Here is a 13,362-nt window from a genome sequence, read left to right on the forward strand (position 1 = left end):
ATGCCGCTAGATGTAGGTTGTTGAGATAATGGTATTCATACTGTGGAGGTGGTGCCTTTAAACGTTTTTCTTCAGGTTAAGCTTGTTTCCTTACTTTTTGTCCATTTTCCAAAGTTTTTCAGGGGGGTTATTTTTTAACGTTTACCTTTTTTCAGCAATTAATTTTTCCATTCTATGTTTGTGACGAGGAAACAAATGTGTGACCATAGGAGATCAGTTGGAATATGTTAACTTTCTAACAGTAGGAGACTGGATGGGAAAAAAACTATTTAGAGCACATAAAGAGTTGAAAGGCTGCCCTGTGGTGTAGCAAAATTACCAAGACTAGGAAAAGCAGTGACTGGCAGCAGACATTTTCAGCAAAATTGCTGTTTAACCAGATGATTATGTTCAACAATTTGCTTTTGGCCACAATGCCTTAACCTTTACACCTATAATTTCACTATGAAGGAAAAAAAATAGCAATGTAATCAAAGATTTATGTGCAAAGAGATTCGTCAAAAGTTAACAATGACACACAAAAACCCCATAAAACACAATGTCCAACATTAGGAGAGTTGTCCAAAATTGGGGTGCGTGTCTAGGAACAAGTAGAAACACTGTTTCTTTCTCTTACAGGATATTGGAGATTGGCACTCATTAATATGGTTACTTAGAGTAATTTCCTTAAGCAACGTATTATAGTAAGATTGACAATTTGAGTGCATTTCCTGAAAAATAACTCAATCATAAAGAGCTTTTGAATAGTTCCCCCAAAGAATTGTGAATGCATTTATTACAGGTCTGACACATGACACTACATTGCTGCCACTTGCTTTTAGGGAAGGTCTAAGATGGCGGTAAAAACAGCAGCATTTGGGAATCAATGGGCAGCAGTTATCTGTCAAAGGAGCAGTGGCAAAATTCAGATACTTCCTTTGCCACACTCATAACATAGCAGCATAGCATGCTGCATTCTTTTTTGGGGGGAGATGTTTTTAAGCCACATAGCTCCCATGTGGAAGTGATTTCATCTCCTAATTAAGATCATATATATGAATAAAAGCAGAGGAAGGAAGCCAGCTTGACAAGGGTATCCTACCAAAAGCCAGGGTAAATGGGAAGTCTTTGAAGGACATAAGATGAAGGTAGTTGGAGTTTGGAAGGAAGTGGTTTTATAGACCATGTTTTGTCTTGGTTGTTTTGTGGTCATTATTGGAGTGGTATCTGAGACTCATTATGGGTTTGGTTCTGACATATTTATAGGGAAAGAGAGACAAGGCTTTCCTGGATTTGGTAGCAGCCCTGTTGTAGGTTAGCCAAAATTTACCCTTAACCTCTTATGAAGAATTGAATTACTTACCTTCTAGAAATATTCCCTGCATAATATTTGAACCATAATATTTTAAGCCATTAGGCTTTTGAAATATAGGCTAAAACTTTAAAGGAAATTTTCCTAAATACTTTCAACACAGGATTATGAAATGGAAAGAAAGAAGAAGGGGGAAGAGCTTTGGATTTTAGTGCCTCTGCAGGCATTATTAATCAGAACTGAAACAGAAAAAAAAGGAAAAAAAAAAAAAAACAAATTCACTGATAGAATTTGAGTGCATTAGCTCTGTGCATGCTGCAACAGATTTATAGGGGAATATTTTCTTTTAGTTTCTTATGGACCAATTTGTTTGACTCTTGTGGAAATAGATTCATTGATAGCTAAGTTTTAACCAAAAAAAAAAAAAGATTTAATTAAATTATCATTCTATTTTGAGATTCTATTAATAGTTTAATACTGTACATAAAAATAAAACAACACAAGAAACAATGTGCCTAATAGGAAGATTTCTTTATGGTTGAAAATCAGCAGTGTGTGTAATGGAAAGACGGAATCCAGGTTTGCTCAAGGTACATTTGAAACTGACATTATCATCTTTTTTTTTTTTTTTTCCTTGAGACGGAGTCTCGCTCAGTCACCCAGGCTGGAGTGCAGTGGCAGGATCTCGGCTCACTGCAAGCTCCGCCTCCTGGGTTCACGCCATTTTCCTGCCTCAGCCTCCCGAGTAGCTGGGACTATAGGTGCCCGCCACCAGGCCTGGCTAATTTTTTTTTTTTTTTTTTTTTTGTATTTTTAGTAGAGATGGGGTTTCACCGTGTTAGCCAGGATGGTCTCGATCGCCTGACCTCACGATCCGCCTGCCTCGGCCTCCCAAAGTGCTGGGATTACAGGCGTGAGCCACCGCGCCCGGCCGGCATTATCACCTTTGAGTTAAATGAACATAACTTACATTAGCTATTTCCATAGAGTTACCCTGGATGATCAAAATCAAATAATAAAACTTACATACTTTTCAAAAAATATATGTGTATATGTATACATACATACACCTACACAAACACTTATAGGAACATCTTCCAAATTGAGTTTTGTCTCATTATAGATTATTTTAAATAGAATAATATACATTCAGTTTTGGAGGCTTTGGGGTAGTTTATTATTCAAGACACATGTTATATTGACACCCTCAATGATCCAATTCCCAATAGGAAAAGAATACTAGAATTGGAATTCTGTTTTAGGTTAAAGATGTTGTAAAAAACATCTGCAAAATGAATTAAAAATTTCCTCTTAGACTTTTTCACACTGTGAGACAACAGAATATATTTTGTGGCTTTATTAAAGTCTCTCATTGGTTTCTGTTTAAAATTTTTGAGATGAATACATAAATGAACATAGAACGTTCTGTGTGAGTGTGAATACACCTGCATGTGTGCTTGTGCCTGTGTAGTTGCAGTCTTAGAGAGGTAGCTACTATTTTTTGAACAATATGGATTAGGTTGAGAAGCAAGAGACAGGAAGGAAGAAGGAAAAACAGCCAGCCAGGAGGGCAGACTGATGACTGAAGTTGAGGGCAAGAATACAGCGAGTTAACCAGAGCTTTCCCACCAACTCTCCACAGCTCTAGTTGCCCTCCCTCACCCCAGCCACATTATCACTTCTCTTTAGCTCTAGTCTGAGAAATTGGAAGGGAATTTAAAAAATTAGAGTGTGGAGGAAAACATTACTTTTCTGAATCAGAATTTCAGAACCAGAAATAGACTTAAACAACAGCAAGTACCCTCACAAAATTTTCAGATGAGCGAATTAACCCAGAAGAAGAAAAGTGTTTCATTGGTCAGCAGAAAAAGGAATACCTCTGGTTGGGCACGGTGGCTCACACCTATAATCCCAACACTTTGGGAGGCCAAGGCGGGTAGATGGCTTGAGCCCAGAAGTCTGAAACCAGCCTGGGCAACATGGCGAAACCCCATCTCTGAAACCAGTCTGGGCAACATGGCGAAACCCCATCTCTGAAACCAGTCTGGGCAACATGGCGAAACCCCATCTCTACAAGAAAATTTTAAAAAGAGAGAAAGAAAAGAAAGAAGGAAGAGAGAGAGAGAGAGAGAGAGAGAGAGAGAGAGAGAGAGAGAGAGAGAGAGAAGAAAGAAAGAAGAAAAGAAAGCAAAGCAAAGCAAAGGCAATACAACATAAAAGACTCCTGACTTCCAGATCAGGATTATTTTTATGGCCACATTCTGGGAGAGTGCTAGCAAAAATTAAAGCAAAAACCTCTTTGTGATGAATTTCTTCTCTGTTGGAAGGGATACCGTATCTGCCACTGTGGCAGAGGTTTAGAAAGATGCTTAAACCAAACAGCGATCTTTATCTGAAGGACAGCGAAATATTGCCTGAACAGAGGAGTCATTCGCTATTGTATGAAGTTTACCCTTGATCTTTTTAGAGGTAATTTTAGAAGTCCTCATCAGACAAAACCAGCCCCTTTCCAGATGGTGCCTTATACACCTAATGATCCTAGAGAATCAGATCCTGTGTCCCTTGTGTGCTGCCCTTCTTTTATGTGTGTTTCAAGCTCTTCTGATTGATTGTGAATCTTTGGCCTCAGGTTGCACTTGATGTCACAGGTCTTTCTGGTTTCATTTACGTACGCACAGGGGAATTTGCTTTTCTAGTCTTTGAAGCTGTATTGATGCAGCTTGACCTTGTAAGCCACGCAAAACTCTACCAGACCATTTTAAACCCCGAAGCTTCAATAGGAGACATTCAGAGGAAAGGAAAAATCTTTTGATAGTCAACATTATTCACGATTCTTTATTTCAAAATTTAATGTACAGACATATATTTTGACCATACCAGATTCACCTGTCCTGAAGAGATGCATTTTGCTACATGTAGGTAAAGATGTTGATGAATACCCCATATATATATGTATACATACACACATGCGCCCACACACACACACGCACACGTGTGTGTATATATGTATGTTAAAACCATGTATAGTAATATGGTTATTGACAGTATATAGAATAGTAATAGTTATTGACAGTATATATATGTGTGTGTATGTACTGTACTTCATATATACCTTCATATTACATATATCTACTGTCAGTAACTGTATTACTATACATGGAGTTTTCCATTATGAAACATCATTCGATAAATATTTATTGAACACCTAGTATTTGACAGACATAGTGGGTTGGCCCTGAGAATTCAGTGGTAACAAAGGCAGAAATGTTCATGTCCTCATGGAACTTGCATCATTACTCTCCACAAAATTATGCCTTTATCAAGGAGAGTAAATAATTCTGGGCTCCAGATTCTTTTTGTCTAAAAATGCATGTATTTAATGAATGCAATCTTTTAATTAACATGTAACATATACACAGAGAAGTACACAGATCAAGTATACAGCTCAAAGAATGTTTACCAAGTAAACACACTCATAAAAACAGAAGCCAGGTTGAGAAACAGAACATTCCCAGTCCCCAGAAGCCCCTTTAAAATCCTTTTCTAGTTACTAACCTTCCCAAGGTAACTAATTTTCTGACTTCTGACACCATAAATTAATTTTGGCTTGTTTTGAACTTTGTAGAAGTGGAATCATACGGCGTGTGATCTTCTGTGTCTGTCTTCATTTGCTCAATATTATGCCTGTGAAATTCACCTGAGTTATTGCATGTAGTTGAGTTCATTCATTCTCCTCGGTGTATAGTATTCCACTGTATATTACACTTCATTTATCCATTCTATTATTAAAGACATTTGGGCTATTTCCAGTTTGGGGCTGTTATCAGTTCTGTTACTATTAAGGTACTTGTGCCTGTCTTTAGGTGACTGTCAGGTATACACCTATGAGTTGGAATATTGGGTCATAGATTACGCATATATTCATCTGTACTACACATGGCCAAGCAGCTTCCCAAAGTGTTTATACCAAGTTGTCCCACCGTCAGTGTATGAAAATTCCAGTTACTACACATCCATGTCAAGCTTAAGGTTACGTGCTTTTTCATTTTCATGTGCATTTTAAGTTTAAAAAGTAGACTAGAACCACCGGAGCTTTGTGATAAACAATGAGACATCATAAAGTTTGTAGCAACAGTTCTAATCCCTTGAATTTTAGTCTATGCCAATGATTCAGGATGATATTATATTAAATTAGAAACTCTGCTTAACTCTTGATGGAATAAAAGTTACTGTTTACAATGGAAAATCCTGCAAAAGTTTGCCTTTCTTACATTTGGAGTTGTGGCTTTTTCAAGCGAGCAGTGTCGGACCATTTTTGTTAGCCAGAGGGCCAAGTAAGAAAAAATAAAAAATATGTACAGGTCACATTTTTAAATTTCAAAATGGAAATGGCTTTCTTGAGACATGGGGAAGAAACATACATTTGGTTGTGAGATAACCTACCATATCAAGTGGAAGACTGGAGGTGGGAAAGTTGGAGCAACTATTGGCCAGTAAAATGTTACTATTGGACCGTATTTGAGAACTGGCTGTAGGGAGACAGCTGTCATCCTGAAATTAACTTGTCAACCACACTGTAAAGCTAGGAGGGCTAACTTCCAGACTAAGACCATTAAGAGGGGCTGTTTTAGCAGCCCACCTCAGCTTTAACACTTCCCTAGGAGAAACTATAAATATAATGGATCCAGGCCCAGGTCTATTACAGAAGGACCTGCTGAAGGAAAGAAGAACCTTATTCTTAGAAAAAAAACACTGATGGTTTCCTTTTCCTTTTCAGTCCAAGGTTTATACTCGTACACCAACCTTATATTTGGACTTCAAATTGGACCCAGGAGCAAAACATTCCCAACCTATTCCTAAAGGTATGATGGGTTCTGGGGTTTAGTAGTCATGTCAGGAAAAAAACCAAAAACCAGCGAAGGGCTGTTTTCTCTGGAATGTACTTGTTTCTGAAACTCAGCACAAAGTTCTATGAACTCTGTTTATGTTTAATTGTGTTTAAATTGACAAATACTGCTGGGACCTTTCAAGTTAAGAAAATCAGGAAGAGGCCGGGTGTGGTGGCTCACGCCTGTAATCCCAGCACTTTGGGAGGCCGAGGCGGGTGGATCACGAGGTCAGGAGATCGAGACCATCCTGGCTAACACAGTAAAACCCCGTCTCTACTAAAAATACAAAAACTAGCTGGGTGTGGTGGCGCACGCCTGTAGTCCCAGCTACTCGGGAGGCTGAGGCAGAAGAATCGCTTGAACCCAGGAGGAGGAGGTTGCAGTGAGCCGAGATCGCGCCACTGCACTCCAGCCTGGGAGACACAGCAAGACTCCATCTCAAAAAAAAAAAGAACTCACAGTATGTTAGGGCCAGACCTTGTGGGCCATACCTCTCGATTTACAGGTGTGGAAGGCCTAAAAGATTGGTCACTTGCTCAAGGCCACCCAAACACTTATTGGATGAGGTAGGGCAAAGTCTCCTGACTTTCCAGCTCGTGTTGACTCACAGTGTTCCTGAAGGCAAATTCAGACCTGTGTTACTTATACACAAGTGCATACTTGATTGAGATACAGGTTTTGCTTGATATAGGTTACATAACATAACCTTGTTATGTAAAGGTTACCTTTAGATTGACATTTGCATCCAAAGAATAATTAGAAAATTCCCAAGTATTTAAGGCCTATTTTGTTGTTCTTTTTTTTTTTTTTAATTCTGCCTAAATTTTATAATTTTTTTTTTTTTTTTCTGTAGACATGGGGTCTCACTCTGTTACCCAGGCCAAAGTGCAGTGGCATGATCATAGCTCACTGCAGCCTTGAACTCCTGGGCTCAAGTGATCCTCTTGCCTCAGCCTCCCAGGTAACTGAGACTACAGATGTGTGCCACTATGCCCAGCCAATTTTTTAATTCTTTTGTAGAGATGGGAGTTTCACCACGTTGCCCAGGCTGGTCTCAGATTCCTGGCCTTAAGTGATGCTACTGTCTTGGCCTCCCAAAGCATTGGGATTTCAGGCATGAGCCATTGTGTCTGCTCTATTTTTAAATAATTTTATTTTTTTAACACACAATAGATGTACATATTTTCAGGGTATGTGATAATTTAATACAGTCATATAATTTGTAAAGATCAAGTCAGTATAATTAGGATATTCATTACCTTAAATATTTGTCTTTTCTTTATGCTAGAAACATTTGAATTATTCTTTTCTAGCTGTTTGGAAATACACAAAGATTGTTGTAAACAATAGTCATCCTACTGATCTATCAAACACCAGATCTTATTTCTTCTATCAAATTGTATATTTGTACTCATTAATCAATTCTCTTTATCCCTCCCAGACCCCTACCCTTCGTGTCCTCTAGTAACCATCAGTCTTCATGAGATCTTTATGAGATCCACTTTTTTACTCCCATGTAAGAGTGAGAATGTGCGATATTTGTCTTTCTGTGCCTGGCTTATTTAACTGAATGTCCTCTCCAGGTTGCTGCAGATGACAGGATATCATTCTTTTTACAGCTGAATAATATTTCATTGTGTATTTATATCACATTTTCTTTATCCATTCATCTATTACTGGGCACTTAGGTTGATTCTACGTTTTGTCCATTGTAAATAATGCTGCAATAAACATGGGAGTGCAGGTATTTCTTTGATATATTGATTTTTTTTCTTTTAAATATGTACCCAACAGTTGAATTGCTGGATTATATGGTAGTTCTATTTTTAGTTTTTTTTGAGGACCCATACTGCTTTCCATAATGGTCGTACTAATTTACATTCTCACTGACTATATACAAGGGTTCCCCTTTCTCCACATCCTCACCAGCATGTGTTATTCCCTTTTTGATAACAGCCATTTTAACTGGGGTGAGATGATGTCTCATTGTGGTTTTGATTTGCATTTCTCTGATGATTAGTGATGTTGAGCATTTTTTTCATACACCTATTGTCCATTTGTGTGTCTTCTTTTGAGAAATGTCTATTCCGAGCTTTTGCCCATTTTAAAATTGGATTTCTTTTTGCTATTGAATTGTTGAGCTCCTTATATATTCTCATTATTTATCCCTTGTCAGATGGGTAGTTTGCAGATATTTTCTCCCATTCTGTGGGTTGTCTCTTCACTTATTATTATTATTATTTGTTTGTTTGTTTTTGTTTTTTGGTTTTTTTTTTTTTGAGACAGAGTCTTGCTCTGTCACCCAGGCTGGAGTACAGTGGTGTGATCTCAGCTCACTGCAACCTCCGCCTTCTGGGCTCAAGCAGTTCTCCTGCCTCAGCCTCCCAAGTAGCTGGGATTACAGGTGTGTGCCACTACACCTGGCTAATTTTTGTATTTTTAGTAGAGATGTGGTTTAATCATGTTGGCCAGGCTGGTCTTGAACTCCTGGCCTCAAGTGATCTGCCTGCCTTGGCCTCCCAAAGTGCTGGGATTACAGGCGTGAGCCACCACACCCAGCCTCATCTTATTGATTGTTTCCTTTGCTGTGTAGAAGCATTTGAGCTTGATATAACATCATTTGTCTATTTTTGCTTTGGTTGCTTGTGCTTTTGAGGTCTTACACAAAATATCTTTGTCCAGTCCAATGTCCTGGAGATTTTCCCCAATGTTTACTTTTAGAAGTTTCATATTTTGAGGTCTTAAATTTAAGTCTTTAATTCATTTTTATTTGATTTTTGTTTATGGCAAGAGATAGGGGTCTAATTTCATTCTTCAGCATATGAATATCCAGTTTTCCCAGCACCATTTATTGAAAAGACTGTCTATTCCTCAGTGTATGTTCTTAGCACTTTTGTCAAAAATGAGTTCCATTGGTCTATGTGACTGTTTTTATGCCAATACTATGCTGATTTGGTTGTTATAGCTCTGTAGTATAATTTGAAGTCAGGCAGTGTGATGCCTCCAGCTTTGTTCATTTTGCTCAGGATTGCTTTGGCTATTTGGGGTCTTCTGTGGTTCCATATAAGTTTTAGGATTCATTTCTGTGAATAGGATTGGCATTTTGATGGGGATTGCATTGAATCTGTAAATTGCTTTGGGTAGTATTGCCATTTTAGTGATATTAATTCTTCCAATCCGTGAGCACAGAATAGCTTTCAATTTTTTTGTGTCCTTTTCAATTTCTATCATCAGTGTTTTATAGTTTTCCTTGTATAGACTTTTCACTTCTTTGGTTGATTCCCAGGTATTTTATAATCTTTCTTCGTAACCATTGTAAATAGGATTGCTTTCTTGATTTTTTTTTTCCCGATTGTTCGCTGTTGGTGTATATAAATGCTACTAATTTTTTAATGTTGATTTCATATCCTGCAACTTTACCAAATTTGTTTATTAGTTTTAATGGGTTTTTTTTTTTTGGTGGAGTCTTTAAGTTTTTCTTAGTATAAGATCATGTAATCTGTGAACAAGACTAGTTTGACTTCTTCCTTTTCTATTTGAATGCCCTTTATTTTTTTTTCTCTTGCCTAGTTGCTCTCGCCAGGACTTCCAGTATTATGTTGAATAAAAGTGGTTAAAATAGGCATCTTTTTCTTGTTCCAGATCTTAGAGGAATTCAGTTATTCAATTGAATTCTTTCAGTTTTTTCCCATTCAATATGGTGATAGCTGTGGGTTTGTCATAATAAGGCCTTTATTATTTTGAGGCATGTTGATTCTATACCCAGTTTGTTAAAGGTTTTTGTCATAAAGAGATGTTGAATTTTATTGAATGCTTTTTCAACATCTATTGAAATAATAAGGTTTTTTTTCTTCTTGATTCTGTTAATGTGATGTGTCACATTTATTGGTTTGTGTGTGTTGAAACATCCTTGCATCCTTGGGATGAATCACACTTGATCATGGTGAACAATCATTTTAAGGTGCTGTTGAATTCAGTTTGCTAGTATTTTGTTGAGAGTTTTACATCTATGTTCATCAGAAATATTGACCTGTGGTTTTCTTTTTTGGTTGCGTTCTTGTCTGGTTTTGGTATCAGGGTAATGCTAGCCTCATAGGATAAATTTGGAAGTACTCCCTCCTCTTCAGTCTCTTTGAAGAGTTTCAGTAGGATTGGTATTAATTTGTCTTTAAATGTTTGGTAGAATTCAGCAGTGAGGCCATCAGATCTTGGGCTTTTTTTTTTTTTTTTTTTATGGGAGACTTATTATGGCTTCTATCTCATTACTAGTTATTGCTTTGTTGAAGTTTTCTATTTCTTCATGGTTCAATCTTGGTAGGTTGTATGTATCCAGGAATTTATCCATTTTTTCTAGGTTTTCCAATTTCTTGGCATATAGTTCTTCATAGTAGTCTCCAATGATTCTTTGTATTTCTGTGGTCTCAGTTACTGTGTCTTCTTTTTCATTTCTGATTTTATTTATCTGGGTCTTCTCATTTATTCTTAGTCCAGCTAAAGGTTTGTCAATTTTATTTATCTTTTCAAAAAACCAACTTTTCATTTCATTGATCTTCTGTATTTTTTTGTCTCAATTTCATTTACTTCTACTCTGTCTTTATTATTTCTTTCCTTCTACTAATTGTGGATTCCATTCTGGCTATTTAAGTACAGAAAAATTTTAGATTAATTCACTTAAACATAAGCCTTCACTATGCATGATTTTTATAACAATAAGTATACCTGTATGTGTGCTTTAACCTTTTAGTGCAGTGCTTTTATCTTTTACTTTTGAGTAGTTTTCCTCCAATCCCTTGTCCTCCCTTATCTATGTCCAGTACCCTTGCTATATAGATCACAGGTATATCCTTGAATTGTATCTTGCTGTATCTTTCTCCACACTTATTTTTCTACATATATGTGCATTCAAATATTATATGCAGATATCAGGTTATTTTGTCATTTTACTAAAATGGAATCATAGCTACTCTTTTACATCCTGTTTATTTGACTGAAAAAATACCCCATGGAAATCCTTCCCAATTTACTTATATAGTTCCTTTTGTTTTGTTTAAGAGACAGAGTTTCTCTGTGTCACCCGGGCTGGAGTAAAGTGGCACAATTATATCTCACTGCAACCTCGAACTCCTGTGCTCAAGAGATCTTCCCACCCCAGCCTCCCAAGTAGCTAGGACTACAGTCTCTCATCATTAACGGTAGCTTCTTTTAACGGTGATATTCTACATCATCTAAATACATGCTATGATGAATTTAGCTACTTTCTATCAATGAGAATTCACTTTGTTCCTAGCGCTTGGCTACAGCTAACTGGTCTGCAATGAATACCCTTGTGTATCTGCCTTCCCATGTGGAAATTTATTTTGATGAGACAGGTTTCCTGGGATGGTCACCAGGTCTGTGCATGCTTAGTTTTAAAAGACATTGTCCGGTTGCAATCCAAAGAGGCAATCACACTTTCTATTATCACTATATAGAATACCAGTTTCTCCATGATCCCACTAGCAGGAAGTCTATGGTTCATGTTCATTTTTGCTCTGCTCTCAGACATCACCTTATATTGCCTCCTGAGAGAATGTATATCTGTCAGTTTACAAAGGTGTATTTGCATTTTATTTTGTCATCATGAATTTTAAACCTGAGATTTGTTTTCAAACACGTTTTGTTGTTGTTGTTGTTGTTGTTGTTGTTGTTGTCGTCGTTGTTTTGAGATGAAGTCTTGCTCTGTCACGCAGGCTGAAGTGCAGTGGTATGATCTCGGCTCACTGCAACCTCTGCCTCCCAGGTTCAAGCGATTCTCCTGCCTCAGCCTCCCGAGTACCTGAGACTACAGGCTCATGCCACCATGCCTGGCTAATTTTTGTATTTTTAGTAGCGACGGGGTTTGACCATGTTGCCCAGGCTGCTCTTGAACTCCTGACCTCAGGTGATCTGCCCACCTTGGCCTCCCAAAGTTGGGATTACAGGTGTGAGCCACTGCGCCCAGCCTCAAACACATTTTTTTGTTTGTTTGTTTGACATGGAGTTTCGCTCTTGTCGCCCAGGCTAGAGTGCAATGGCACGATCTCGGCTCACTGCAACCTCTGCCTCCCGAGTTCAAGTGATTCTCCTGCCTCAGCCTCCCAAGTAGCTGAGATTACAGGTGCCTGCCACCATGCCCAGCTAATTTTTGTATTTTTAGTAGAGACGGGGTTTCACCATGTTGGCCAGGCTGGTCTCGAGCTACTGACCTCAGGTGATCCACCCACCTCGGCCTCCCAAAGCGCTGGGATTACAGTCACGAGCCACCACACCTGGCCTCAAAAATACCTTTATAGGGATACAAGAGGAAATAGCTTAGAAATGCACATTTAGCATTAAGCGTCTGTAAACCCACTTTAAACAAGTGTGTTATGAACCCAGCTATGAAGCAAAAGATCCTTTCTTTTCCAATACATCACTTTTAGTTATAGTGTTCTCTCTTTCTCAGTCTGTCTGTCTGTACCTCTCTCTCTCCCTCCCTCCCCTATCTCTCTCTCTTTCACACACACACACACACACACACACACACGCGCGCACACATCCATGCTTCCACTGCATTAGGTGACAAATACAAAGTTTGAAATTTCTCTCTTTAGTGCCAAACAATTAATTCAAGTATTATAAAGTACTCATTATTTGCAGCTTTGATAGTCCTGGCTGCCTGTCATGAGATATACTAGATGGTAGAATTATGCTGTATAAATTTTCTTATGAAGTAATTCAAATCAAGGTCACCATTTGTCTTTTTTTCCTACCTTTCCAGGTCAAATTCCATCACAAACTCCAAGGACTGTCTAAATTCTTTTTATTTGGGTGCTTTGTTGTATCAAATATTTTGTGAAATGTGTAGGCCATTGGCTGGGTCCTGGACATGTTTTGTTTATAGTATTTTGATTGTTTTGTTACTCATGGTAAAGGGATTTGACATGGATATCTGGGTTATGTTTGGCTTTTGGCATAAGCTTTGCAGTGTAACTAATTTAATGTTGACTTGGTTGTATCATTACCAGACTAATTGGATAGGAATAGAAGCATACACTGCTACCATCCCATCCCTGATACTGGGAAAATGCATATATCCCAAGGGAAATACAGTTAAGGGAGACTGAACACGTTTCTCATGAATCAGACTAGGTTTTATCTGAATTCCTCCCCATAAATACTATT

General features: G+C 38.0%; 1 protein-coding gene across 4 annotated transcripts in view; it reads left to right on the plus strand.

Moving 5' to 3' along the window:
- PIR (pirin) overlaps window positions 1–13,362 on the plus strand; it is a 109,304-nt gene that overhangs the window by 62,017 nt on the left and 33,925 nt on the right. For all 4 annotated transcript variants that reach the window (XM_007991106.3, XM_007991104.3, XM_007991103.3 and 1 more), the window contains exon 6: window positions 6,069–6,153. In XM_007991106.3, coding sequence (XP_007989297.1) covers window positions 6,069–6,153 — 85 coding nt within the window. The remainder of the gene's footprint in view (window positions 1–6,068; window positions 6,154–13,362) is intronic.

The sequence above is a fragment of the Chlorocebus sabaeus genome, chromosome X (assembly GCF_047675955.1).
Source record: "Chlorocebus sabaeus isolate Y175 chromosome X, mChlSab1.0.hap1, whole genome shotgun sequence".
Taxonomy (NCBI): domain Eukaryota; kingdom Metazoa; phylum Chordata; class Mammalia; order Primates; family Cercopithecidae; genus Chlorocebus; species Chlorocebus sabaeus.